Source organism: Microcebus murinus, chromosome 3 (assembly GCF_040939455.1).
Source record: "Microcebus murinus isolate Inina chromosome 3, M.murinus_Inina_mat1.0, whole genome shotgun sequence".
NCBI lineage: Eukaryota > Metazoa > Chordata > Mammalia > Primates > Cheirogaleidae > Microcebus > Microcebus murinus.
In genome coordinates this window covers 25,711,486-25,738,703 of record NC_134106.1, presented here as the reverse complement: position 1 = coordinate 25,738,703, position 27,218 = coordinate 25,711,486, and the positions used below count along the sequence as shown (strand labels likewise).

At 34.5% G+C, this 27,218-nt stretch overlaps 1 protein-coding gene and 1 pseudogene across 5 annotated transcripts in view; one reads left to right on the top strand and one right to left on the bottom strand.

Moving 5' to 3' along the window:
• The window catches only part of MEMO1 (mediator of cell motility 1), a 121,551-nt gene that overhangs the window by 79,409 nt on the left and 14,924 nt on the right, over positions 1-27,218 (top strand). For 4 of the 5 annotated variants that reach the window (XM_076000654.1, XM_076000652.1, XM_020288626.2 and 1 more), the window contains 2 exons: positions 12,332-12,474; positions 21,179-21,255. In XM_076000654.1, coding sequence (XP_075856769.1) covers positions 12,332-12,474; positions 21,179-21,255 — 220 coding nt within the window. The remainder of the gene's footprint in view (positions 1-12,331; positions 12,475-21,178; positions 21,256-27,218) is intronic. The other variant, XM_012788372.3, reaches the window with a different exon arrangement.
• LOC142870318 (uncharacterized) lies at positions 3,550-3,637 on the bottom strand (annotated as a pseudogene).

Here is a 27,218-nt window from a genome sequence, read left to right as displayed (position 1 = left end):
CCCGGAGGAAGTTGGGAACCTGGTGCCACGTCTGCTACAGGCTCACCGCTGGCTGGTGGCGGCGGTCTGGGCTGGTGTCCGCAGGTCTCTCCACCCGCTGGGGAGCCCACCAGCAGTCCCAGATTCAGTGGAGGGGAAACAGCAAATCCACCTACCCTTGCCGCTGGTCTCTGGGCTGCTCCGGTGGTCTCAGCCTCTAGTTCTCCTCCGGAGCCTTGTCCCATGGAGTCTCCCGGGGTCTCAGGTACCCCTCCTTCCGGCCCTCGTCCGCTGTATGCTCGTCTTCTTGCTTCTTTCCTCTAATTTCTGCTGGAATCTGTCTTTTTTGCAGAGACACTCTGTCTGGCGGTGTTATTCGTCCACATTTCTCTAATTTTTAAAACCATTTCCTTTATATGTATTTAATATTTCATATTCAGGTTTACTAATTCTAAATATGGTAAGATTATTCCTTTCCCGGATCTGTTCACTGTATTTTCCTAATAAAATACATGATACATTTTAGGTTCTCAGTAAGTATTTGTTAATTAAATGAATTAATGAAGCCCAATTTTACATTAACAGTTTTATGCTGATGTGGCTTGCTTGCTCTTGGCTAATGTAATCAGCTAAAACTCAAGGCTTTTTTGTACTATTAAGATGGATTGGCCGGGCGTGGTGGCTCATGCCTGTAATCCTATCACTCTGGGAGGCTGAGGCAGAAGGATCGCTGAAGGTCAGGAGTTCGAAACCAGCCTTAGCAAGAGCGAGATCCCATCTCTACTAAAAATAGAAAGAAATTAATTGGCCAACTAAAAATATATAGAAAAAATTAGCCAGGCATGGTGGTGCATGCCTGTAGTCCTAGCTACTTGGGAGGCTGTGGCAGAAGGATTGCTGGAGCCCAGGATTTTGAGGTTGCTGTGAGCTAGGCTGATGACGTGGTACTCTAGCCTCGGCAACAGAGTGAGACTCTGTTTAAAAAAAAAAAAAAATAGATGGATTATCTTCCCTTGAACTTTTGTATAGTTGATTTCTTTTTAACCCTCAATGTGTATATCTCCTCAGTTATTTCTGTTTATTTTTTTCTTGTTGTTTTTAGTTTTATTATTGTAGTCTTTTTGGATCATTTCCATTCTTAATTGTATATTCATATTATTTTTTACTTCTCTCTGTCTTTTGTTATCCACATCTGTTCACAATGATAACCATGAGGAATTATATAAATCTGAATATTCAGTGTGATATTAAATTACAAACTATAATTTTAAGTTGCCTTTTAATATATTCTAATTCTTCTGAAATTGTGAAACCATATATCTTTCTTATTTCTGGGATTGTTGATGTAATCAGAACTTCTCATTCTTTAACCACAAAAGATTATAGAAAATATTTATTTGCTGAAATGTTTGTGTATTTCATCATGAGAAATATAATTTAGACTTAATAAATTTCAGTACAGTAGGACCCATAAGATGTCAACAATATGCTCTAGGACGTTATAATAAAATAACATTTTTGTTGATATTTTAAAAGCAAAACATGTATATTGTGGAAAATTTAGGAAAGTAGAACTTAAAGCCAACCAAATTCCTCTTCACAATTCCTCCTCTTTTAATTGGTATCAAATAAACTACTCCCACATTACTGTAGGATTCCTAATACTGACTTTTAGATAGTAGCCTCGTACTTTTCTTTTGTAGCATTTGTTGCACTTATTACCTATATCAATTATCTTTTACTGAGTAACATATTATCTCAGGAATAATGGCCTAAAATTACAACTATTTTATTGTTTATAATTTTTTGGGCCAGGAATTGGGGCAGGAATAACTTTGCTCTTGTTCACAAAATGTTGATTGAAGTGGCTTAAATGAGGCTAGAGGATGCAAGATGGCATCATGTGTCGGGCCTTAATGGCGGCTATCAGTTGAGCCCTCTTGTTTGTTCTCCAGGTGACCTGTTTATTCATCAGTTGGGACTTTTTCTTGCCCACTCTCTAGAAACATAGCCTCGACTTCTTTATGTGGTGATTCAGGGTAGCAAGAGAACAAAAACAGAAGTTTCTAGGCCTCTTATGGCCTAGGCCTGAAACTACTTAGCACCATTTCCATTGAATGGCTTTTCAAGCAAATAAAATCAGTATGTCAGCCAAGATTTAAGGGAAGAAAAAGTAGATTCCTCCTCTTGATACGGAGGAGTAACGTGTACAGGAATAGGAGGAATCATTGGCAGCCATCACTGCAGATGGTCTACCACAGTTCTTCCTCTGGTAGGCAATTCATGTCTCTCTAACATATAATACATACCCAACTCTCTTAGGATGCCCAGAAATCTCATCTAGTTATGACCTCAGGCTTAAAATCCTTTATCTTATGATCTGTCTGCATCAAATTATGATATGAATGAGGCTCCTTGGGTGTGGATCCTCTTCATTTGGAGACCAGTGAACTGAGAAGACAAGTAACTCTTCTCCACCCTACCCCTGCTATGTACTCAATATATAATTTTGAGACAGGGATAGTTAACCATGATAGACATTCCCATTGGAGAGTGAAACAATAGGAAGCATCATATAGCAGTTTCTGGTCTGAAAACAATTATCAACTTTAACCAGAGAGTAGAAAATATTCCTTAATGATGACTTGGTTCTGTCTTTTGGTCGTGGTTTCATAATTCATGTTTTTCTTATCTTTTGGCTAGGTCCTTTGTGCTATTGGCTCTACTCTCTGAGTAATTTTTACTTTTCCTTAAGAAATGGACCTTTACCTTTTGAGCCTGTTTCAAGAAGAAAAAGAAATGAGCCTTGTTTGCATTGGAATAGCAGACACAGTCTGCTTTTATGCATGTTAATTTGAAAGCTTAGAGGCCTCTTTTATTTGGAATAGTACTTTTTTTAGTTCAAGCTGTTGGAACTCCTTTAAACACTCTGTCAGTTTCCTATATATCAGATTATAAGTGCATTCTATCAGACAAAAGTCACATCCACAGTTCTTTCTGAGACAGGACACTCTGTACTTTGGACCCCAAGCGGTCCTGTAAGTTTCTTGGAAGCCTTTTTGCTTACCTGAGAAGGTATGCAAACAGTTCCTAAAATCTTAACAAAAGATCTTATGGAAGCTGCTGGGTTTGTGGTAATATGGATGTGTTCTTGATGTGATAATTGCGAGACCATGTTTTATTGGCAGTGCTCTGGATTTGATCTTTGTCCTTATGCCATTGTTTTGACAGTCTTTTGCTTTTTCTGAAGAGGCTAGTGATGAGAAACAGTTATTTTTCAACTCAGCAATTCCTGGTTAAAAATATTTCCTTTAAATTCTGCTTGCAAGCTAAAAAATTGATTGATCAGTTGATTGAGAGAGACAGGGTCTTGCTTTGTGCAGCGGCTGTATCATAGCTCACTGCAGCTCCAAACTCCTGAGCTCAAGCCATCTTTTTGCCTCAGCCTCTTGAGTAGCTGGGACTACAAGGGTGTGACACTGAACCTGGTTAACTTTTTCATTTTCTATAGAGATGACGTCTTGCTTTGTTGCCCAGGCTAGTTTTTTTGTTTTTTGTTTTTTGACTTTTAAAAATATTTTTAGTGTCATCTTTGCATAGGGACTATGCTAATCTTCTCTATATCATTCCAATTTTAGTATATGTGTTGTTGAAACAAGTTCATTCAGGTTAGTCTTGAACTCCTGGGCTCAAGTGATCCTCCTGCCTTGGCCTCCCAAGGTGCTGGGATTGCAGGTGTGACCCACCATGCCCAACCAACAGTTGATGCTTTAGCTGTTGTTTATCTGCTTGTATCTTCTCATACTTACTTATAAAGAAGCCACTAACACTTTGAATATTCTACTTGGAAATCTCCTTAGCCAGATCCAGTGATTGATTAGGTATATTTTTAATCTTCTAAATTACTTTATGTGACAGCTTTGCTAATTGCTCAGCGAGTATATAATGTGGGTTACCCTTCTTCCAGCCTTCTGTAGCATTTTCCTTACTGCTCTTCCAGTTTCTTCAGTTTTCCTCCTTACCCTTTCAGCTCCTGCCTACGTCTAAGTCCCAAAAGCACACCTGATGTAGTTTAGATTTCTGTTACATCAGCATCCCATTTCCAGGTACTGTTTCTTTCTTTTTCTTTTTGGTCTCAGTTATCTATTGCATAACAGATTACCTCAACATGTGTATTTTTTTTAGCTCATAGTTCTATGAGTTAGAAATTCAGTAAAGGGTCAGTGGAGGCAACTCGTCTGTATTTCATGTGCTGCCAGTTAAAGCAGGTCAACTTAGGGTACAGGCTCCAAAATGCCTTCACTCCCTTTCTGGGGCTGTGGTGCTGGTAGTCTCCTGAGGTACTCTGGTTCTCATCTTGGTTCTCATCTATCTTTTTCTGTTGTAACTTACCCTTCAGGGCCTCTTTCTCCACATGGCATCCATATAGCAGTTTAGGGTAGCAATTGAGCAAAAGTAGAAACCTCCAGGCCTCAATATCTAAGTCCAGAACTGGCACAGCATCACTTATGGCACATTATACTGGTCAAAGCAGGTTCCAAGGCTAAATTCAAGGGGAGGGAGAAATAGACTCTACTTTTGATAGGAGGAGTGACATTGAATATTTAGAGGTAGGAAGAATTTCGGTGGTTATATTTGCAGACATTACAGTTAAATAGCTCTCTGAGCACTTATTTATGGTAGTTTCCTAATCTGTGTACACAAAAGGATTTCAGTAATAAGTTATTGAATGAATAAATAACTATCTTCCCATTTTTAATACTTTAAATATTTTTTCAAAAATGGAATCAAATGCTCTTTTAACTTCTTTTCATATCATGAACATTTCCTTGTCATTTTTTACTCCAATTTATTGGCTATACATAAGACTTTCTAGTATGTGTCTTTATAATACTTTAATCAATTCTTGAACATTTAACTTTTATTTAAACTCTCCCGTTTTTCACTATTATAAGCAATTTTTTAAAAAATTAGATATCTAAGGTTTTATTTATAATCCAATGTGCCATCTTAAATAGATTTTAAAAATGATGTTCATTAGAGCTTTCTAAAAAATATAATGAGTAATATAAAGAAGAAAACATAAAGTGACTCATAATCCCATTTCTCAGTTAACTCTACTGACATTTAAAAATATGTGTACATGGTTAGAAAATGTAAATAGAATCAAGAAGTACAAAAAGAACAGTGGAATTCTCTTGGTTCCACTCAACCACTGTTTATTGCCAATAAAAATTGTTATGCTAGCATATATATTTGTGCATATATAAGTTTGTACATATATGTAAAATTTATACATAATATTTATTTGTTTGAATTAAAACATGTAATAGGAGATATCTTATGCACTTTGTTCTGTTTCTTTTTTCCATTTATTATCTGTAATATTGGAAATTCATAATAATTTTTACTATCATATATAATTGCATTTGAAGAAGATGAAATTGATACTGTCAGGATATGTAGGAACCATCTATCTTGAAAAATTAGTTCTTAAAATTCACAGAATTAGATCACAACTCTTCTTTTTCTTTGCAGTTTACTCTGTTCAATTGCCTTTTTCTCCTTTTAATTTTTTTCTCTATTTCATCCTCTTTTACTTTTTTTTAAAACAGCCTAAAATTGATTGATTGATTGATTGATTGAAATGGAGTCTCTCTGTATTGCCCAGTCTGGTCTCAAAGGTTACACCTTTTTAAATTGCCTCCCAATTCTTGGATATTCTGTTATATGTTTTTCTATTCTTTTTTTTTTTTGTCTTTTCTGTTTGTTTCTATTAACAATTCTTCAATTGACTGATTCTTTCTCTGGCCATGTTCAGTCTACTGATAAGCCCATCAAAGACATTCTTCATTTCTGTTACAGTGTTTTTGATTTCTAGCATTTCCTTTTGATTATTTCTTAGAGTTTCCATCTCTATATTTATATTACGTATCTGTTCTAGAATGTTGTCCACTTTTTTCATTAGAGCCCTTAGCATATCAATAATAGTTATTTTAAATTCCTGGTCTAATAATTCCAAAATCTCTGGTGTATTTGAGTCTAGTTCTGATCCATGCTCCCTTTGTTTCTTCAGACTGTATTTTGCCTTTTGGCATCCCCTGTAATTTTTGTTGAAAGCTGGACATGGTGTACTGGGTAAAACACACTGATTTTAATTGGCCTTAGTGTGAGCTTTTATGTGTCTAGCTGTCATTAGATTATATGCCCTGGTTGCTTTAGCTTGAGGATGTTGGAGCTAAAATTTCTTCTAGTGTTCTTTTTTTTTTTTTTTTTTTTTTTTTTTTTGAGACAGAGTCTCGCTTTCTTGCCTAGGCTAGAGTGAGTGCCGTGGCGTCAGCCTAGCTCACAGCAACCTCAATCTCCTGGGCTCAAGCAATCCTGCTGTCTCAGCCTCCCGAGTTGCTGGGACTACAGGCACGAGCCACCATGCCCGGCTAATTTTTTATATATATATATTAGTTGGCCAATTAATTTCTTTCTATTTTTATAGTAGAGACGGGGTCTCGCTCAGGCTGGTTTTGAACTCCTGACCTTGAGCAATCCGCCCGCCTCGGCCTCCCAGAGTGCTAGGATTACAAGCGTGAGCCACCGCGCCCGGCCCTAGTGTTCTTGTTTCTTGTTTTTGTCTCCCTTGTATTCTTTGGGTTACCACAAAGAGTTCTTTTTTTCCTTTTGTTAATATTTGTTTTTATATTTTCTTTAAAAAAATTTTTAGTTGATATTTAATATTTGTATATATTTTTGGGATGTGTGTGCTATTTTGATACCTGTATACAATATATAATGATCAGATTGGGGTAATTGGTATAGCTATCACTTTAAACGTTTATTTTTTCTTTGTATTCAGAACATTCCAAATCTTTAAGCTATTTTGAAATATATGATAAATTATTAAGTGTAATTTCTCTTCTGTACTATCGAATACTAGGACTTATTTTTCTATCTCACTGTATTTTTGTACCCCTTAATCAACTTCTCTTCACCCTTCCTTCTCCACTTTCTTTCCAGTCTCTGGTAACTACCATTATACTCTATTTGGATAAGATCTATTTTTTTTTAGCTTCCACGTGTGAGAGAGAACATGGTATATTTGTCTTTCTGTGCTTTCCTTATTTCACATAACATAATGACCTCTAGTTCTATCCATGTTGCTGCAAATGACAGGATTTCCTTCTTTTCTATGGCTGAATAATATTCCGTTGTTTATAAATACCAGTTTTTCTTTATTCATTCATCTGGTTATGATCACTTAGGTTGTTTCCATATCTTGGCTATTGTGAATAGTGCTGCAGTAAACATGTGTTTTTATACTGATTTCCTTTCTTTTGGAAAAATACCCAACATTGGGATTGCTGGATCATATGGCAGATATATTTTTAGTTTTTTAAAGAATGTCTGTACTGTTTTCCATAATGACTGTACTATACATGCTCACTAACAGTGTATGAGTATTCCCCTTTCATTCATTGACATTTGTTATTTTTTTGTCTTTTTTATAATAGCCATTCTAACTGGGGTGAGATGGTAACTCCTTGTGCTTTTGATTTGCATTTCTCTGGTCATTAGAGTTGTTTAGTGTTTTTTCACATACTGTTGGCCATTTGTATGTCTTTTGAGAAATGTCTGTTCAGATCTTTTGCCCATTTTTAAATTGTATTATTATTATTTTGTTTTACTATTGAGTTGTTTTGAGTTTCTTATATATTCTGGTTATTAATCCCTTGTTGGATGGATAGTTTGCAAGTATTTTTTATAGTTTTGTTGGTTGTCTCTTCAGTTTGTTGTTTCCTTTGCTATGCAGATACTTTTGAGCTTGATGTAACCTCATTTGTTTATTTTTGCTTTTGTCACCTGTGCTTTTAATGTCTTATCTAAAAATCTTTGCCCAGTCCAGTGTTCTATAGTGATTTCCCAATGTTTTCTTCTAGTAGCTATTTAAATCTTTAATCCATTTTTATTTGATTTTTGCATATGATGAAAAATGGGGATCTAGTTTCATTCTTCTGCATAGATATCCAGTTTTCCCAGCACCATTTATTAAAGAGGCTGCCCTTTCCCCAGTATATTTTCTTGGCACTTTTGTTGAAAATGAATTGACTGTAAGTGTATGGATTTATTTCTGGGTTCTCTGTTCTGTTTCATTGGTCCATGTGTCTGTTTTTATGTCAGTGCCATCCTGTTTTGGTTACTATAGCTTTATAGTATAATTTGAAATCAAGTATTGTGATGCCTGATCTTTGTTCTTTTTGTGCAAGGGTTGCTTTAGCTATTTGAGATCTTTTTTCGTTTCATATGAAATTTAGGATTTTTATTTTTTTTTATTCAGTGAAGACTGTCATTGGTATTTTGATAGGTATTTCATTGAATCTGTAAATTGCTTTGGGTAGTATAGACATTTTAACAATATTAGTTCTTTCAATCTACGAGTGTGGTATATCTTTCTATTTTTTGGTGTCTTCTTCAATTTCATGCATCAGAGTTTTATAGTTTTTCTTGTATAGAACTTTTATTTCTTTTGTTAGATTGATTCCTGTGTATTTTATAATTGTTTTAACAATTGTAAATGGGATTGCTTTCTTGATTTCTTTTTCAGATTAATTGCTGTTAGCATATAGAAATGCTACTGATTTTTGTATGTTGACTTTGTACCTGTGACCTTATTGAATTCACTTATCAGTTCTAAGAGTTTTTTGGTGGAGTCTTAAGTTTCTAAATATAAGATTATGTCATTTGCGAATGAGGATAATTTGATTTCTTCCTTTCCAATTTGGGTGCTCCTTCCTTCCTTCCTTCCTTCCTTCCTTCCTTCCTTCCTTCCTTCCTTCCTTCCTTCCTTCCTTCCTTCCTTCCTTCCTTCCTTCCTTCCTTCCTTCTTTCCTTCCCTTTCCCTTTCCCTTTCCCTTTCCCTTTCCCTTTCCCTTTCCCTTTCCCTTTCCCTTTCCCTTTCCCTTTCCCTTTCCCTTTCCCTTTCCCTTTCCCTTTCCCTTTCCCTTTCCCTTTCCCTTTCCCTTTCCCTTTCCCTTTCCCTTTCCCTTTCCCTCTTGTCTAATTGCTATGGATAGGACTTCTAGTACTATGTTGAATAGAAGTGTTGAAAGTGGGCATCCTTGTCTTGTTCCAGATCTTAGTGGAAAGGCTTTCAGCTTTTCTCTGTTCAGTATGTTCAGCTGTGAGTTTGTTATATATGCCCTTTATCATGTTGAAGTATGTTCCTTCTATACTTAGTTTGTTGAGAGACTTCTTAAATAAGTCCTGAGTCTAGGATTTCTTTCAGTTGCTTTTTTCTGTTGTTAGACAGGTTATCCTTATTGATCGTGGTAAGATGCCAGGGGAGACACATTCTATAATCTTATGATTAGGTGTAAGTTTTTCAGTGAGTGTCCCACTGAGTGTGGTGATCTTGGGACTTTGTAGGTGTCACCTGCACATGTGACTGCCTTCAAGTGTTATATGGAGAGCATAGGCCAGGGTCTTTAAGGCCACAGATTCCTCACCCCTGGCATAGGCCCTCTTCTGAGGATTTGGGGAGTATTTATCAAGTACCTTAATAGCTCTCACATTTCCAGGATCTCCCTGTTAAATTTCCAGCTATCAGGTTTGCTGTTTACCCCCAACCAATACAGCATTCTCAGGCTAAGCAAGCTGTAGGCTTTTCTGTTTCTCACTGGGTGTGGGTTTTCTATTCTCTGCTCCAAATCAAAGTCATCCCCTGTTGGCAATGAAGCTGCTGATTTTCACAATGAACTTCACCATGAGGAAGCTTCCATATCAGTGGAGCTGGGGTGTTTGGGGTTGGGGGTGGAGGCAGCTCCTGGTACCATGCCAGACGTCCACTGTTCTTATTTTGAAGCTCTGTTGTTTTTTATGAATAAACTCTTTCATTGTGTTTTTCTTTTTCTTTTTCTTTTCTTTTTGGCTTTGGTTGATTGCTAGAGCACAGTAATTGTTGATTTTGACAGTTTTATCCACTTTTATATTTGCTTTTTGGGCTCAAGATTTTGTACTCCATCACTGGGAAGTCCAACTTTAGAACCTGAATTTTTTTTTTTTTTTTTTTTTTTTTTTTTTGAGACAGAGTCTCGCTTTCTTGCCTAGGCTAGTGTGAGTGCCGTGGCGTCAGCCTAGCTCACAGCAACCTCAAACTCCTGGGCTCAAGCAATCCTACTGCCTCAGCCTCCCGAGTTGCTGGGACTACAGGCACGAGCCACCATGCCCGGCTAATTTTTTATATATATATATTAGTTGGCCAATTGATTTCTTTCTATTTTTATAGTAGAGACGGGGTCTCGGGGTCTCGCTCAGGCTGGTTTTGAACTCCTGACCTTGAGCAATCTGCCCGCCTCGGCCTCCCAGAGTGCTAGGATTACAAGCGTGAGCCACCGGGCCCGGCCTAGAACCTGAATTTTAAAACCTAGGAATATCATATTTCAAAGCCAAATGTTCTTTTCTCCAATTCATGCTTCTTTGTGAGAATAGAGAACAAGTAATTTTTTAAAAGAGAGATGACAAAGAGGGATGGATGGATGATCTTTTGATTCAAGTCTTGGGTTTCTACATAAGATAAGACTTTTACCTCTGTGTAGATAAATTCACAAGCTCAGACTGAGGTAAATTGAAGGGTTAGGCAGCTCTTGTGAGAGTGGATGGGTTGTTTCTTCAGAGGGGGTCAACTGTCGACAAAGTACCTATAGTATTCCTCGCTTCATAACAATTTTATGAAATAAATATTGTAATTATGATCACTTTACAGATAAGGAAATAAATTCTCAGGCTAGGGAAAGGAAATAAATTCTCAGGCTAGGGACTTACTCAAGCTCTCAACATTTGTGTGTCATAGAGATGGTACTTGAACCTATTTCTTAGGGCTTCTCCTTGTTCTTTATACTCTGCATAACTGCTTTCTTATCATATCATAATAACTTGCAGAGTCTTTGATGATCTTAGTGTATTTATTTATGTAGATAGTAATCGAGGTTAGAATAATTAATAACAGTGTTCCTAAAGTTTTAGTAGGAGCTGAAATTCTTTTCTGTCAGTTGATAATCTTAACTACTTGAAGAGCCCCTATTCATTCAGGCAGTTATGTAGCAAACTGGTAAGAGTCAGAGGAAGAGATTTCCCGTGGCAGCTTCCTCTGCCAGCTTCCTTTTTTTTTCTTACTCCATAGATGCAGATTCTGCCCAAGAAGCCCCTGCATTGCAGAGGGACTGGAGATCTGTATGATCTGTTTATTTCGCAATTGACAAGGGTAAGGGGGCCTTTATGGGGGAGGCGCTTGGGTGCCCTGAATTTAGCTCTATATACATCTGGGCTAATATTTATTTTGGGATTATTTAAATTTAGTATTTTTTAAAATTTTTACGAATTTTATTTGTCCTACATCACTTAAGTGTCAGATTATCATATTAAAAAGCATTTATTGTAATGGTAGCTTTTTTAAAATGTGCTATTCAGAACAAGTCAGGCAAACATGATTCATGCTTCTAAAATTCCAAATCTGGGGTCATTTAGAATATAAATAATATTGAATATATGTAAGTAAAGTTTCACTAAACATTTTTTTTTTAAAGTTTAGAGTGTACATCTGTTTTCTATAGCATGTTGTAGTTATTCTTTATTAATCTGCTTTATTCCTTTTCCATAAATCTGTCAATCTGTAGAGTGAAAAAGGGACCTGTGGATACGCTGTAAACATTGTGGGTGGGTGTGATGTCTTTTTCTTGCTGCTAGAAATGAATACTTCCTTGAATTCTTTTTCTACCTTAGATGCAGTGAAATTCGAGTTGTGTCTTCCGACTTTCTTATTTCTGATTATTAGGATAGGTGTAAAAAGTGCAGGTGATGAATCTTATACAGGAACCAACATTAAGTTTTGTAGGTCTTAGTTGGCAGGTTTATAGAACAAGTGCCAGAAATGATGGTATTTATAATAGGATAGGATTAAAATAAGTGAAGAAGAGTTTAATGTTCTTTTAAAATCATAGAGGATTGGGCAGATGATTGTAGCTTTGGTGGGTAGTTGAGAAGATTTGAGTTGGTGATGTTCTGATGGGCTTATTTTTATTTTTGAGGATATCATTATACTTGGGATTGGTATTAGCTTTGTTTACCTAAAGTAGTTTACATTTCTTTATGTGGATATTTTTATATTCTGTACTTCTCCTATTTTTACGTCGTCTTCTTTAAACATTTAATTTATAGATTTTAAGAATTCAACAATAATATTATATATGTTATCCCTACCCCTGTTAATAAAAATTCTGCTTTCTAGTGGCAACTCATTTGGAAAACTATTTTTATTCTTAAACATCTTAAATGACGTTTTTTTTTTCCTTCTGTTTTCTTTAAGCCATAAGGATGAGTTTACCATTATTCCTGTACTGGTTGGAGCTCTGAGTGAGTCAAAAGAACAGGAATTCGGAAAACTCTTCAGTAAATATCTAGCGGATCCTAGTAATCTCTTTGTGGTTTCTTCTGATTTCTGCCATTGGGGTAAGTTCTAGATTTTAACATATCATGGTAGATATTATATACTTGTGGTTAAAGTATCTTTTCATTCTAAGCTCTGATTTTCAGTTCTTTATCACCTTCCTTGGAAAGTTTTAATTGTAGCAGCAATGTTTAAAAGTGAATAAAAAAGTCTTTTGATCATTTAAAAAGGACCAGATTATAATAGGGGATTATGGATACATTTCCAAAGGCGACTGGTATAATTGGATTCACACTGTGAGGGCATCTTTACTTAGACACTTAATGTTAGTGGGAGTTAAGATCTTTTAACCTCATTTCCAGGTAGGTATATAATGGTAGATTCTCTGAAGTTAGTTTTGGTGGATAAAACAAATGTTTTTCTTTAGAATGTAGAAGAGCACTGTGTGCTATGCCAGTCCTTTTCCACATTTCCTTTTTTGTAATTAGTCTTTCTTTCTTTCTTTCTTTCTTTTTTCCTTCGGTGCTTATTTTTTGCCCACAATTGCCATCAGTTTAGAGCCACCCTCCAAAGATTGTAACACGTTGGCTATTAGCACTGTGGTCTTCATTGGTAATGCTTTATAAGGGTAAGGATTCTTAAGTGATTTTTGTGATTATTGTGAATTAAAAGAGTAAGGACACTTCACAGTGAATAGATCATAAAGGAAGTGAGACATTTGTGGATGCCTCTTGTAGTAAACTTTGTTTTCACATTCTTTGGATACACCTTGCTTTCATTTATCCATTATTGTCCAAGAATATTTCTGAGTTTCATTTCTTTTAGGACATCTCTTTGACCCATTTATTCATTGGTTTAAGGATGCCAGTGTCTTTTCATTTATCAGTTATTTCTTTGATTTAAAAAAAAACATAAAATATGAAACTATAATTTTGAAGATAGAGGGCTAGAATGGCCAGAAAAACATCCTCAATGAGATACAGGGAGCCTTGGCTTTTTACATGTCTTACCTACCCATTGATTGCCAGAAATGATTCAACTTTTATCTGTTCTGGTTAGGCTGGTGTCTTCTCTTTCTTCCATCTCTGAGTGGCTTTCTTAAAGTTGAGATCTCAATTCAAGAGAGCTGTCTTCCATAATGGTTAGATAGATTTTTTTTGTAAGGGACTTATTCTCAACTAGGGATGATTTGAAAATGCCAGAGACATTTTTGATCATTACAACTGGGATAGAGTTTGGGGGATGGTGATGCTACTGCCATCTAATGAGTAGAGTCTAGGGAAGCTGCAAAATAAACATCCTGCAAGGTACAAGACGGCCCTACATGAAGGATTTCCTGGCCCCAACTGTCAACAGTGCTGAGATTAGGAGACTGAGATTTAGGGTAAGAAGTTCCTTTCCTGGCAATTTTGAAATTTAGTAATTAAAAAATAACAAGTATTATTACAAAAAAAAAGGTCTATTTTTCTTAGTGTTATGAATTTGTATTGGTAACAAAATGTGTCCCATATGTTTTGGAAATTGAAATTTTTGAAGCAAATGTTCCTTGCCCATTCATTTTTAAGGCTCTATGAATAACTTGATTTAAATAATTAGTTCCCTTGCTATTGTTCTTCAGAATCTGGTTGGGAAAATGTGCAGCCGTAAATCCACATAAAACATTGGTAGGCACTTTAATATTGCTCTTTTCTGGTGCAATCATCCTCTTTTCTTCAATCAAGAGTTCCAAAGCAAACTAACTCCAGTCCACTAACTACTATGTGTAACTACGATTGTTGAGAGAAAAAAAAAAAAGTTTTGTTTTGTATTCTATCTAGATTCTAAGAAAATTATTTAGGCCATTTTATCTCCTGATTTCTTGAAAATTTTGGTATCTAAATTGTGAGATAGGATTTCCAGGTGATAATTACAAAAAGAAACTCTAAAGGTTAGCAAATGATAATTACTATCAGAATTATCCAGAGACTAAAACATATTTATATTTACCTTTGGTGGTTAAGTCCTAAAACTTTTCCAAGTGTTAATTTTTTTAATATTACCATCACAAACAGTACTCATTAAATGTTACTTTGTACTTACGGAAAGCACTGTGTTAATTCTTACTGAGAAATTTGCTGGGGGGTTGGGGATAAGTGAAAGGTGTTATATAGATAATATTCTAAAATTGATAATCTTGGTACCATAGTATTAATAACTGTCATTTTATAAAGTAAGATGCATTTTCTATTTTGCATGCTTATTGATTGAAATATTATGAATTACTGGCTAGTTACAGGTTAAACTATCTTTACTTAGGAATGTTCCATGTTTCTCAAATTTGTACTCTAGTGGCATTGGACATTTTCCCTAAATTAGTAAGAGTACTATATTATCTCAAAGATTTAGTTTTTTGTCATGAAAATAATACTTAGTGTGTGTTTTTTTCTTTTTTAAAAAGATACTATTATACAGATTGATTTTCATACAGAAGCAATAATAATGCCAACATCTAAATAATTTCATAGGAAGGATTTAGTTCCTCAAATATGCAGAGACCTTAAAATGTTCATTGAATTACCTGTTAACACACTCTGTATTTCTAAACAGCTGATTTTTGAAGAAAAATCACTTATTTTGATTATAGTACATTTGACAAATTACTCAGATGTACACAATGGAAGTTTGTTTGGTTGAATAGTACTGTATTAGATTACTGGCAGTGGCTACATTTTTCATTTTCTAGTCATTGGTTCTCTTTATATTATTTGTCCAGCTTTTGCAGAAAAAAAAAGTGAAAAATGGTGATAGGGACAATTGTGATTCCTATATGTAAATGGGAAGGATTTTTTTCCTTATTGCCTTTTATATCTATTATAAAAATGACTTCTTTTTTAAAAATGTATTTTATTTTAAAGATGTTTGTCTCTCAGATCCCATGTAGATTTTATTTAGACTTGAAAAGAGACATTAGAGAGATGAAAGTTGAAACACTAAAATACTAACAAATTTTCTTTTTGGCTGAGAAAAGCCAAGGGAGAGACAGGAAACCTAGATTTTATTATCCCTCTTCCTTCTATCTCCTCATGTGAGTTCCCCAAAAGAAAACTGTGCGTTTCAGTTTCTGCCTTTTTTTTTTTTTTTTGAGACAGAGTCTCGCTTTGTTGCCCAGGCTAGAGTGAGTGCCATGGCGTCAGCCTAGCTCACAGCAACCTCAAACTCCTGGCTCAAGCAATCCTCCTGCCTCAGCCTCCCAAGTAGCTGGGACTACAGGCATTCGCCACCATGCCCGGCTAATTTTTTGTATATATATTAGTTGGCCAATTAATTTCTTTCTATTTATAGTAGAGACGGGGTCTCGCTCTTGCTCAGGCTGGTTTCGAACTCCTGACCTCGAGCAATCCGCCCGCTTCGGCCTCCCAGAGTGCTAGGATTACAGGCATGAGCCACCGCGCCCGGCCAGTTTCTGCCTTTTATAGATAAAAATACATTAGTCAATGCCAGAGTATGTTTCTCAGGTAACACTTACAATGTTTCCATCTCATTTCCCCCTTCCTGTTGTTAGCTGGAAGTGGAATAAGTGAAAAGACATTTGCTGCTAATGGTTAAGTACCATGGTTAAGAAAGTTGTTCCCATACTTTGTATACTTACCAAATTCTACATCTTATAGTATGGCTCCATATAAGAGAATTTTTTTCTGGATCTATTTCAATTTTTCTAATTAGTAGAACTTTCATTCTAGTTTCCCAAGTTTCAGTTTTGCTCTTCTTCATAGCTACTGTTAATGTTTGTGTTTTCCTGAGCTTCCTGAAATTTATTTAATATAGTTCCAAATTTAGATTATTGACTGCTTTCAATAACATAATTTTCATTAACTTCTAAGAACTTCTAAATGAAGTTCTAACTTGTATCTAACTGAAATTGATTCTTTAAAAGTGGAGTTGGCCAGGTGCGGTGGCTCATGCCTGTAATCCTAGCACTCTGGGAGGCTGAGGTTGGAGTTCGAAACCAGCCTGAGCAAGAGCGAGACCCCATCTCTACTAAAAATAGAAACAAATTAATTGTCCAACTAAGAAAATATAGAAAAAATATAGTAGAAAAAATATAGAAAAAATATAGCCAGGCATGGTGGTGCAGGCCTGTAGTCCCAGCTACTCGAGAGACTAAGGCAGAAGGATTGCTTAAGCCCAGGAGTTTGAGGCTGCTGTGACCTAGGCTGATGACACAGCACTCTAGCCAAGGCAACAGAGTGAGACTGTGTCTCAAAATAAAAATAAAAGTGGAGTCATGAGCCAGGTGCATTTGCACATGACTGTAGTCCCTGCTACTTGCAAGGCTGAGGCAGGACTATTGTTTGAGTCCACATAGTGCGACCTCGGCTCTAACAACTGCCCCCACTCCCCAAAGATGCTTCTATTTGATTTGCCTTTTATGGTGGTTTTGCAAATCGGTTTCAATAAATTTACCTGGTAAATGTTTATGACATTATATTATTTTGTCTAAATATTAATAAAATTTACTATAGTCTCTTCAGCAATTTCAAGTTTTTATCCATAAACTGACATCTGTCTTGGGTTACATAATTTTTTTTTTAGTAAATATGTACCATTTGTTAAAAGTGGCATTCTCCTTAATATTTACAAAGTTTATATTTTATTCAGTTTTTTTCTTTAATATACACTAACAAGTGATGATTCACGCATACTCTTCTTCTTTTCTGTTAGTCTTTGGCACAAGGGTATTACTATTTTCTAAATATTTAAACTGGTTTGATTGTAAGTTAGCTAATTCCTAAAATATGTTTTACCCAAACCTTATTCATCTTCTTGTATATTTGCATGTACTGATTTTATATATCTTGTTTTTGATTTTTGGCAGATTTGAGATAAGGCTAATATACATTATAACTAAGATTTCAGAATGAGGGACAATAAAGTGTAGCTTCTAAAAATTGCTACCTTGATACTACTTAGATAATATTTCCTTTACAAAATTCATTTTTTCTTTGGTATTGATTTCAATTATGAATGTGCCCAGTTTAGGTCCTTAGTATAGAATGGCCAAACTATCTATCTCACAGGTTGTTGTGAGGTTTAACTCAAATATGTGAAAATGGCTTACTTAATATATAAACAAAGTGATTATGTAAATATATGAAAGTTAAGTTTGTATTAGACATATGTCAGGAAGTCTGTCATATTGACTGATCTTTTGGGGACTTTATAGCTCAACTTTCCAAGATCATTGTTCATTTCTGCAGTCCAGTTAATATTACCTCTCGTTTTGAGGTACTTAAAAGTAGTGTTGGTTCTTGTACCATTCGTTGTTATGTTTGTCTTCATTAGTTATTGTTGTGTGTTAAACAGACATCCCTGGAGCTTATTCTCCACACTCTGTGAATCCACTCATTAATCACCAGTCACCTTTGGAGATGGGAAAATTACTTACCTGTATTTCTTTTTCTCAGAAAGCGTGCTCTGGAATGGATTCACAAATGAGCTACCCTCCTTCCCTCAAAGAGTAAGGTTTCTGCTTTACAGGATTTTTTTCTTGGGTTATTTTTCCTCTCATCTTTTGAATTTGAAAAGAACTGAGGGAAGGCACCTGAAGAAACTTCTGACATACTCACTAGGGGAGTTCCAAAGCTTGTGCTGCCCCTAGGGGCAGTGTCAATGGCTCTTAAAGCTAGAAAGTTCATACTTGGAGTTGAAACAGGGGCTCAAAGAATCCATTTTCCCAGTGTACCTTCTGAAAGGATAAGTATCAGGTAAGTAATTTTCTCTTACTTTGCAATATGCTTTATTTATACTTATAAACATACACAAGTCCAGTCTCCAGGTACAGGGGCTACTATATTTGTTTAATAGTTTAGATTCATAACCTTTACTGAATGTCAGAAATATAAAAGCTTGTAAAATATATTTTCTCATGAGACAAATATGATCATAATTTATTTTAAATCAATAATAAATGTTTAATTAAAGTATATTTATAATCAGTTAATTGTGCTTGTGTTATCTGTTATTAAATAAAATCTTGAGAAACTTATTTTTTTGGTGAGAATCAAATGGATTTTTGAACTCAATTTCCAAGCAGTGATTGACTAAAAGTTGTGTGTCTGTGTACGTGTGTGCATGTGTATGGGCACACATACATAAATATGTACGTACATAATAGGCTAGGGTGGTGGCAACTATTTACTTCATATGAGATGCTTTCTGTACGTATATTGACCAGAATACATTGCTCAAGTGATTTTTAAATATTTGTACAATTTTAAAAAATTATCATGAGACAGTTTGAGCTTTTATAGGTAAAATATTTATTCAGTGTAATAGCTATATGTAGTGTGGATTTAGCTTCTTAACTGATATGTTCTTTAGAGCTCTTCAAATATTTTTATGCAGTTTTTCAGTTACTAAATGTGAGGTGGCTACTAAAGAGTAACAAAAAGTAGATAGCAAAATATTAAACATTTGCTCAGTTTGGTTTCCTGTGCATTTTGTCATTCTTATTAAATCACACGCTGATTCAGTAAAGTATCTCAAGTGTTTCATATACTTTTCTTTGCCTTCAAAAATAGTTTTTATGTGAAAGGAACATAGAAAATGATCCATATTAACAAGATAGCACTTTAAGATATAGGTACATTTTTACTTACTATTAAGGCAGAGATGACCAACTTTAGTCATTTTACAACAACTCTGAACTTGGAAGTAAGCAGAAAAGTCTTTTGAGTAGCAAATGGCTGCCACTATTTACATTTTTCTCTGCACCTGGGAGTAGCAGTCAATTATGTCCCAGTCACATGGCTTACTGATGTTAGCTAAAACTAACAGCTATTTCCAGAAGCAGGAAAAAGGGTATGTGTTAGTATAAATCTGAAGCAGCAGTATAGATTTAAAGAATCAAACTATATTGTACCTTGATTTCCTCCAGGGATATTGTTCTTACTATAGTGACAGTGAGTCACAATTTTCTTGTCTAAGATGCTTATTTGTTTCACAGAAGATTGTGGGCAGCTTTATCAAACGAACTTTGAAATAGAAGTAAAAATTTAGTACCAATGAATAGAATCACTAAATTTTTATGACTGAAGTTTAGATTTGGCTTTGAGCAGCCTTCGGACAGTTACCTGGCAAATGAGAAATATAGGTCAATTATATTGTTCTTACTAGGTAATTCTTGTTATTAGTTATCTGTGAAGCACATACATTCTTTAAAACAAAAACCAAGCTGTACCAAACTGAATTTTGAAAGAAATGTTTGATGAATTATTTAATATAAAGACATTGAGTGATATCATTGTTATCTTTAAGAATTTTTTTTTAACTAAGAGACTGTGGCACATCTCTCACAATATGCAGTAATCTTTGTTGTTATATTCAAAAGCAGATATTATTTCAGATCCTATAGTTTGATTCTAGGATATCATCAGTAAAGTTGTAAGATGCAATATTGATTTAATAACGGCTCTTGGGGGAAAATAAGAACTGCTATATTGAATAATTGAATATATTAATATATGTGAAAAGTTAAAATGTGAAAATTAAGGAAATATGGCTTATTTTAGAAAGGTGACCATCAAAGGTGATCAGCATCAACAAATGAATGAAGGATTAAGTTCTGTGATGTGCAGTTTTTCCAAAAAAGAAAAAAAAAGTCATTGAAGAGGGGTTTAATTTTACATTGCCCATTATTTTTGAGATTTTTTGTTGTTGTTGTTGTTAGTAAGATAAACAGAAAACTTAAAAACCTTAATTGCCTAGCTAAAAACATCCATGTCCTCAGATGTGAGGACATGTGGGTACATTAACATAGCTCTAAACATGAAGCATAAGACACATGGTGTATATACATGATTGTTATACTCTAAGATCTTTAGAAATGCATTTGGTGAATCTTTAAAAATAAGGAATGCAAAAGTAACAAGTTCTTTGAAAAAGGCATTGCTGAAAGATAGATTTAGGTGTATCTGAGATATGTCATAGTTGGATAACAATCCAAAATTATGAATATGTTTAACATTTTATTTTCATATCACTGTAGTAGGAAACAATTTATTTTCTGAACCTTTTGTTTTCTGTCTTCTTTCTAAGCTTCTTCCATTTTACTCTCTATTCTTTGGAGAACAGCTATATATTGAATGTTCTATGCGCATACTCTTACTGAGATTTTATGTCAGGGTAGGACTATTTTTTATATTTATCCTTTCGTGTATCTGTTTACATCGCATAAGACACTTGTATTGATATTCTTCAAGTAGTGCAAAAATGAGATGATTTTTTTACTGAGATCATAAAAATCACACAAACCACAGTATCTCTGACTTACACATTTTTTTCTGTAATAGAGATCAAGTCTTTGCATTTGTACAGCGAAAGCTAAGCTTTTATTGATTGGTTACTCTGAGAGAGTTTTCTTAAACCAAATTTTCTTGAATCGTATTCTTTGGGTTTACTTTCCAATATAGACTGATAGAGTGTTTAACAATGCTTCTAACTTTTAAGCTATTTTGTTTCCTTAATCTTGTATTACTGGTGACTTTAAGGTTCCTACAACTTGAAATAGTTTTTAACATCATAAGATACTGATGATGTACCATTTCTTTATTATTTTCCCAAATGTGCCTTTTATTTTTATTTGTGAGGGCTCTTGGGAATGATTCTCTCAGAGGCTTAAGCTGTGCTTTGCCTTTCATGAGAACTGAAATTATTTGATAAGCGCTTGCTTTCTTTTTAGCTTCTAATTTTTCCCTATTTTATTTTGTACATGATATTTGTTTCAAGGTCAAAGGTTCCGTTACAGTTACTATGATGAATCCCAGGGGGAGATTTATAGATCCATTGAACATCTAGATAAAATGGTAAGTCTTTCAGGTGTGGGGTTTTAATGCTCTAAGGATTTTTCTTTAATTTCAGATTAGTGATTCAAGACTTAATATGTTGAAATATACAGTGGATTAATATTTTTTTCCCTATCTTTAAATGTATAAAATGTAATGTGTCATCATATGAATATTGACTATAAGAATAATCCCTGTTACACTAGTAGTAATTTTCTTCATCATAATTTTATTTGATTAATAAGTATTTAAGAATAGTTAGATGTGGAGTTTAAATACCTTTTGGAGAAGTGTCTTAGATGTAGGGACAATAATATACTAATGCCATAACTTACTGTTAAGCAGTAACAACCATAGCAGATGATGGGATACCTTGACTCTAATTCCTGTTTGTTTGATGGCTACCTGAAATAATTCTTTTGACTCTTTCTGGACTGTGTTGTTTCTTATAACTTACTAAATAACAGTCTATTTTTAGTTTTGGTGGCAGGCCCAACTGTTGTTCTTGAGTGATGCTAAAGATTTTATTAACTAATAAAAACCTGTCTTTTGTGGGAGAAACCACATGTAAACTTGAAGTGTAAATAACCTAAAAATTTTAAATGCTCGATCAAAAGTCTTTATTTTTTTCAATTAACTGCTTTTTTCCTTCTGGAAATAAAGACATTATAGTCTTATGATGACAGTATGCAGAAATTCCAGTATACATAAAACTCACCTGACTTAAATCTTGTCTGCTTATGTTAAAGGGACTTATATAAATACTTTGATTTATTTGAAAATCCCAGGCATGTGTATTTTAGAATGACTTTTGACTTTTTTCTTCACATTTTTCAGAACCTCTTGAAATGAAATGAATTCAGTGAGATTCATAATTTTAAACATAATCCATTTAAATAATTGATTTCTATAAATCTGTAAATCAGATCATTATATATCTAATTATATTTTTGTTTTGATTTTCATTTCTCACTAATCTTAAGCATACATATTAAAACTTGAGCTTTGGCCGGGCGCGGTGACTCATGCCTGTAATCCTAGCACTCTGGGAGGCCGAGGCAGGCGGATTGCTCGAGGTTAGGAGTTCGAAAACAGCCTGAGCAAGAGTGAGACCCCGTCTCTACTATAAATAGAAAGAAATTGATTGGCCAACTAAAAATGTGTAGAAAAAAATTAGCCAGGCATGGTGGTACGTGCCTGTAGTCCTAGCTACTCAGGAGGCTGAGACAGCAGGATTGCTTGAGCCCAGGAGTTTGAGGTTGCTGTGAGCTAGGCTGATGCCACGGAACTCACTTTAGCCTGGGCAACAAAGTGAGACTCTTGTCTCAAAAAAAAACCAAAAAAAAAAAAAAAACCTTGAGCTTTAAGTTTGTATAGCCTACAGTCTTTAAGTGTTTATTTTTATTTATTTATTTATTTTTTTGAGACAGAGTCTCACTTTGTTGTCCAGGCTAGAGTGAGTGCCGTGGCGTCAGCCTAGCTCACAGCAACCTCAATCTCCTGGGCTTGAGCGATCCTTCTGCCTCAGCCTCCCAAGTAGCTGGGACTACAGGCATGCGCCACCATGCCCGGCTAATTTTTATATATATATATCAGTTGGCCAATTAATTTCTTTCTATTTATAGTAGAGACGGGGTCTCGCTCTTGCTCAGGCTGGTTTTGAACTCCTGACCTTGAGCAATCCGCCCGCCTCGGCCTCCCAGAGAGCTAGGATTACAGGCGTGAGCCACAGCGCCCGGCCTTTAAGTGTTTATTAAAAAGGGCTATAAAAACGGTTTAAGAAGACAAAATTAATTTTATAAATGCAAATACTTGTTTTCCTCTCTCCTCTTGTCCTTTGATCTTCCTATAATTTCTTAGTTTATTATTTTACTTTTGGCTATTTGGACTTTTCTTAAATAGAATTTTAATTTGTTATTTTAAATATAGAATTTTAAAATGTAATTATATTATTACCTAGCCTGGAAGTACAGTAGACATTGAGCCTACTATCTTTTTTTCTTCAAATATATGGTAGTCATAGTACTTATTTAATTCTTTAAAATTAACCCAAATAATTTTTTCAGACTTCTAAAACTTATCCTGTGAAGAAAATAAAGAAAAAAATGTAGTAAAAAATTTTTAAAAAGTAAAAAAAGTTAATAAAAAAACCACAGATAATTTTGATACCTAGTCATAAACAGAATATTAAATACATCAGAACTATCACTAATTTTCACTGTGACCTTTGGCAAATTATTTCAATACTCCAGACCTCGTGTTCTTATCTGTAAGAAGAGAGACTTGGACTAGGTGGTGTCTAAATTATCTTTAAATTCTATCAGCCTATAAGTCTGTGATCTTTTAAATCTTACCAATATGTGAAGCATTATGCATGTATTTTAATACAAGATTATTTAGTCTAAAGTAGATAAAATATTTTAGTAAGGAACCTGGATCTGAACGTATAAATAGAATATATCATATACTATATTTTATTAAAGCCAAATGTAATGAATATAAATTTGGTTACTTAGGATATTTTATCATATTTAAATTTATCTTGTTACTTTAAATCTAATTGTGTAATATATTTAGAATTTTGTTTGGATTTTAATTTATTGACTTCTGATTTGGCTTTATGATGTTTTCATTTTAGTCAACTCTTTTTTGGCTTCTGGTTTTAGTCTTTTTATTCTGAATTTTGTTAGTTTCCTCAGGAAACTTTTTGTTTCTATTGTCATTCATTTTCTTCATATAGCAAGTGGTTAATCGTTGTCACAGCAAATATTTAATGGGTGTTTGCTATATGTCTGGTACTATGTGTAGTATTGGAGATACTAAGAAGAGAAAACATGGTTCCTGACTCAATGGAACTTATAGCCCAGTGGTTGAACAGACTTACAAAGAAGCCATTACAATATTGAGATATGGGAGATATTCAGGAGGTAGGATGAAAAAAGATTTTAGTAATTGATTAGCTACATCGTGTTAAAGGAGTAAAGGAATATGGGATGATTTATGGGTTCCATGCTTACATAGATGCTGTTAGTCACTAATGCAGGGAATGTGAGGGAGGCATATTTAAGGAGAAAGATGAATTCAATTTTAGTTTTTTGTGTTATGTTTAAAAAGTACACTTTCCAATACTGAAGCCACTATCTGCATGTATTTATTGAATACTTGAAGTATGGTTAATAATGACTAGAGAAATACTGTTATGTATAAAATATATACTGCATTTTGATTACTTAGAATGAAAAAAATATAAAATATCTCAAAAATAATTTTTTATCTTAATCACATTATAAAATGGTAACATCTTAGATCATGTTAAATAAATATATTAAAATTAATTTTATCTCTTCCATTTTATTTAGTATGTCTACTAGAAAATTTAAAATTATATATATGGCCTGCCTTGTATTTTTATTGGACAATGCTAGTTTAGAACATGAAGGTAGGTCTAGATGGAGATAAACATTTTGAGATCATTGGTGTATGAAGATGAGAAGAAAGGGTATCAATGCCATTGTCCAGACAGACTGATGATAATGTCTAGAGAGACTATATAGAGTAGGAAGAAAAGAGGAGTTAGGTCAGAGGGACATACTGGCATTAAGTGGGTGAGAAGCTAAAAAAGAGCCAGTAGAATTCTGCTTAGAGAAAACAGAATGAGTGATAACACAGAGAAGAGTAAGCTTTAATAAAAAGGGAGGAAGAGTATCAAATGCTATGTAGAGTTGAATTAAGAACCTTGCAAGAGTAATTTCAGAAGAAAAAGGTGTTAGAAGTTCAATTGGAAGGAGGAATTGAAAGCCAAGTGCCAAAAATTGTTGTCTGTCAGTTTGACTATGATAGAAAGGAACAATATTTGCATGTTAACTGGTTTGGAGGACGAGGAGATGCAGGAAAGCACAAAGGAAGACTTTTTAAAGATGAAAACTGAGATCACTTCAAAATTTCTAGTAATGTTAATTCCTAATTTTAGGTCTTGGATAGATTTGATTCTCAAAATTATATCAGCTATGTGATTCCCATTTCTGCCTGGTGTACTTCCTCATCTTTCCTTTTACTCATTTAGGAAAGAATATCTATAAGGAGGATTGGCTGTGTATATGTGAAATATCAGTTATTAGTGATGTGCATGTAAGTTTTCTCCTTGTTAAAATTATTTTTATTTTGGTTAGCTAACCATACAGAAAATAATTTTAAACTCAGTATTAAAAATTTCAAAAGTAAATAAAGTCTTCCTGAAAGTGGTTTTAGCAAGTTTGCTCTAAATTTTATGAAAAAGCAATGCTTTTTGCACCAAAACCAGGAAGAATAATTCCAGTCAGGACCACTTTCTCAAATGTCATCCATACCAGCTACTTGCTTGATATTTCCACTTGGTTATCTTATGAACAGCTCAAACTAAACCTGTCCAGACTGAACTCCTGTTTTCTCTCCACAAAAACTTGTTCTACTCAGAAACTTTACCAATTAAGTTGATGGCAGTCCTATCCTTCCAGTTTCCTAACTGATCTTCTTAAAACTACTCTTACCTTCTTCAATATCAAGTAGCTTAAAGTAGGAATGAAAGCAATCCTTTTAAAACCTAAATAAGAGCATGTCACTCTTCTGCCCCATACTCTCTGTAATATTGCCCCTTTTCAGTTAGAGTAAAAGCTAGTCTTTACTGTAGCTGCGCTTTAAGGACCAACATGATTTGCAGCCCCCAAAGGTAACAGGCTGTCATTCTCTTTTACCTTTATTCTTTATTCACTCTACTGTGGACACACTGGTCTCCTTACCTGTTCCTTGATAATGCCAGGTATGTGCCCAGCTTAGGGCTTTTGCCCTTTTTGCACTTGACTATCTCTATCTCAAATTTTTGTTCATCCCTTACCTTCCCAATGGGGACTTCTGACTAGCCTATTAATTTTGCATCCTACCCCTCCCCCCATAGAGCATTCCCAGTCTACCTTTCCTTGTTCTACTTTTCTTTTAATGAACTAAATAATTACTTACTTATTACATTTTTGTCAATCAGAATATTTGTTTTGTTCACTAATGTATCCACAGTGCCTAGAATAGTGATTAGAACATAAGTAGGTGTTCAGTAAATATTTTTCATATGAATAAATGAATGAATATAATCTTCCTTTACAACAATTTAAAAACATGAATGTCCTAACTATAATATGTAAGTGAAATAAAAGTAATTTATGATAAATGTGTATTTAAGAATTTAAATTCTCAGGCACAACTATATTAGAAGACACAGTGAAGGAGTTGGATGCTTAGGCATAGTATTAATACAACAGCTACAAACACAAAACTTTTATAAGTGTATTTGTGACTCAGATTACTAAGTGCCATTCCTGGGTGATTTGATTTTCCAAAATGGTGAACAAGTCATAGTACGGTCTTCCCTCACTTTACATGATGGTTTCATTCCTGAGAAATCCACTGTATATTAAAATCAATGCAAAACTTCTTTCTGTTTGCATATAAGATGGAATTAAGGTATAGTTGCATAGAAGATGGAATTAAGATAGTTAGAAGCAGGTTTTTCCACCTAAATAGACATATGAAAGTCTTATAGATGGAGAGTGATTCTTTGTTTATGAGACAGTCCTGTATCAGCATTCTAGAATCCCACTGAATCCCAATAGCGTCTCCTAATTATTGGGACAACCAAAAAATGTGCATGATTTTCTGTTATGCTTTTCACATGAACAGTTGTTCAGTGATATTATCCTGCTTTATTTTTCTTCTCAGTACTTATGTGACTTATTGTTCATTTGTTTTGTCTGGTGGCTGTCTCCCCTATTAGGTTATAAGCTTCATGAGAATGGGGACTTTCTCCATTTTGTATCCTAATGTCTGTCAGTGAGCACTCAATATATGTATTTGTTGACTGAATGGATGTTTAATTGGATGGGGAGAGTGGTAAGAAATGATGCTAAAGAGTCCAGAATGGCCATTTTGAAGGATTTTAAATAGGAAAGTGATAAACT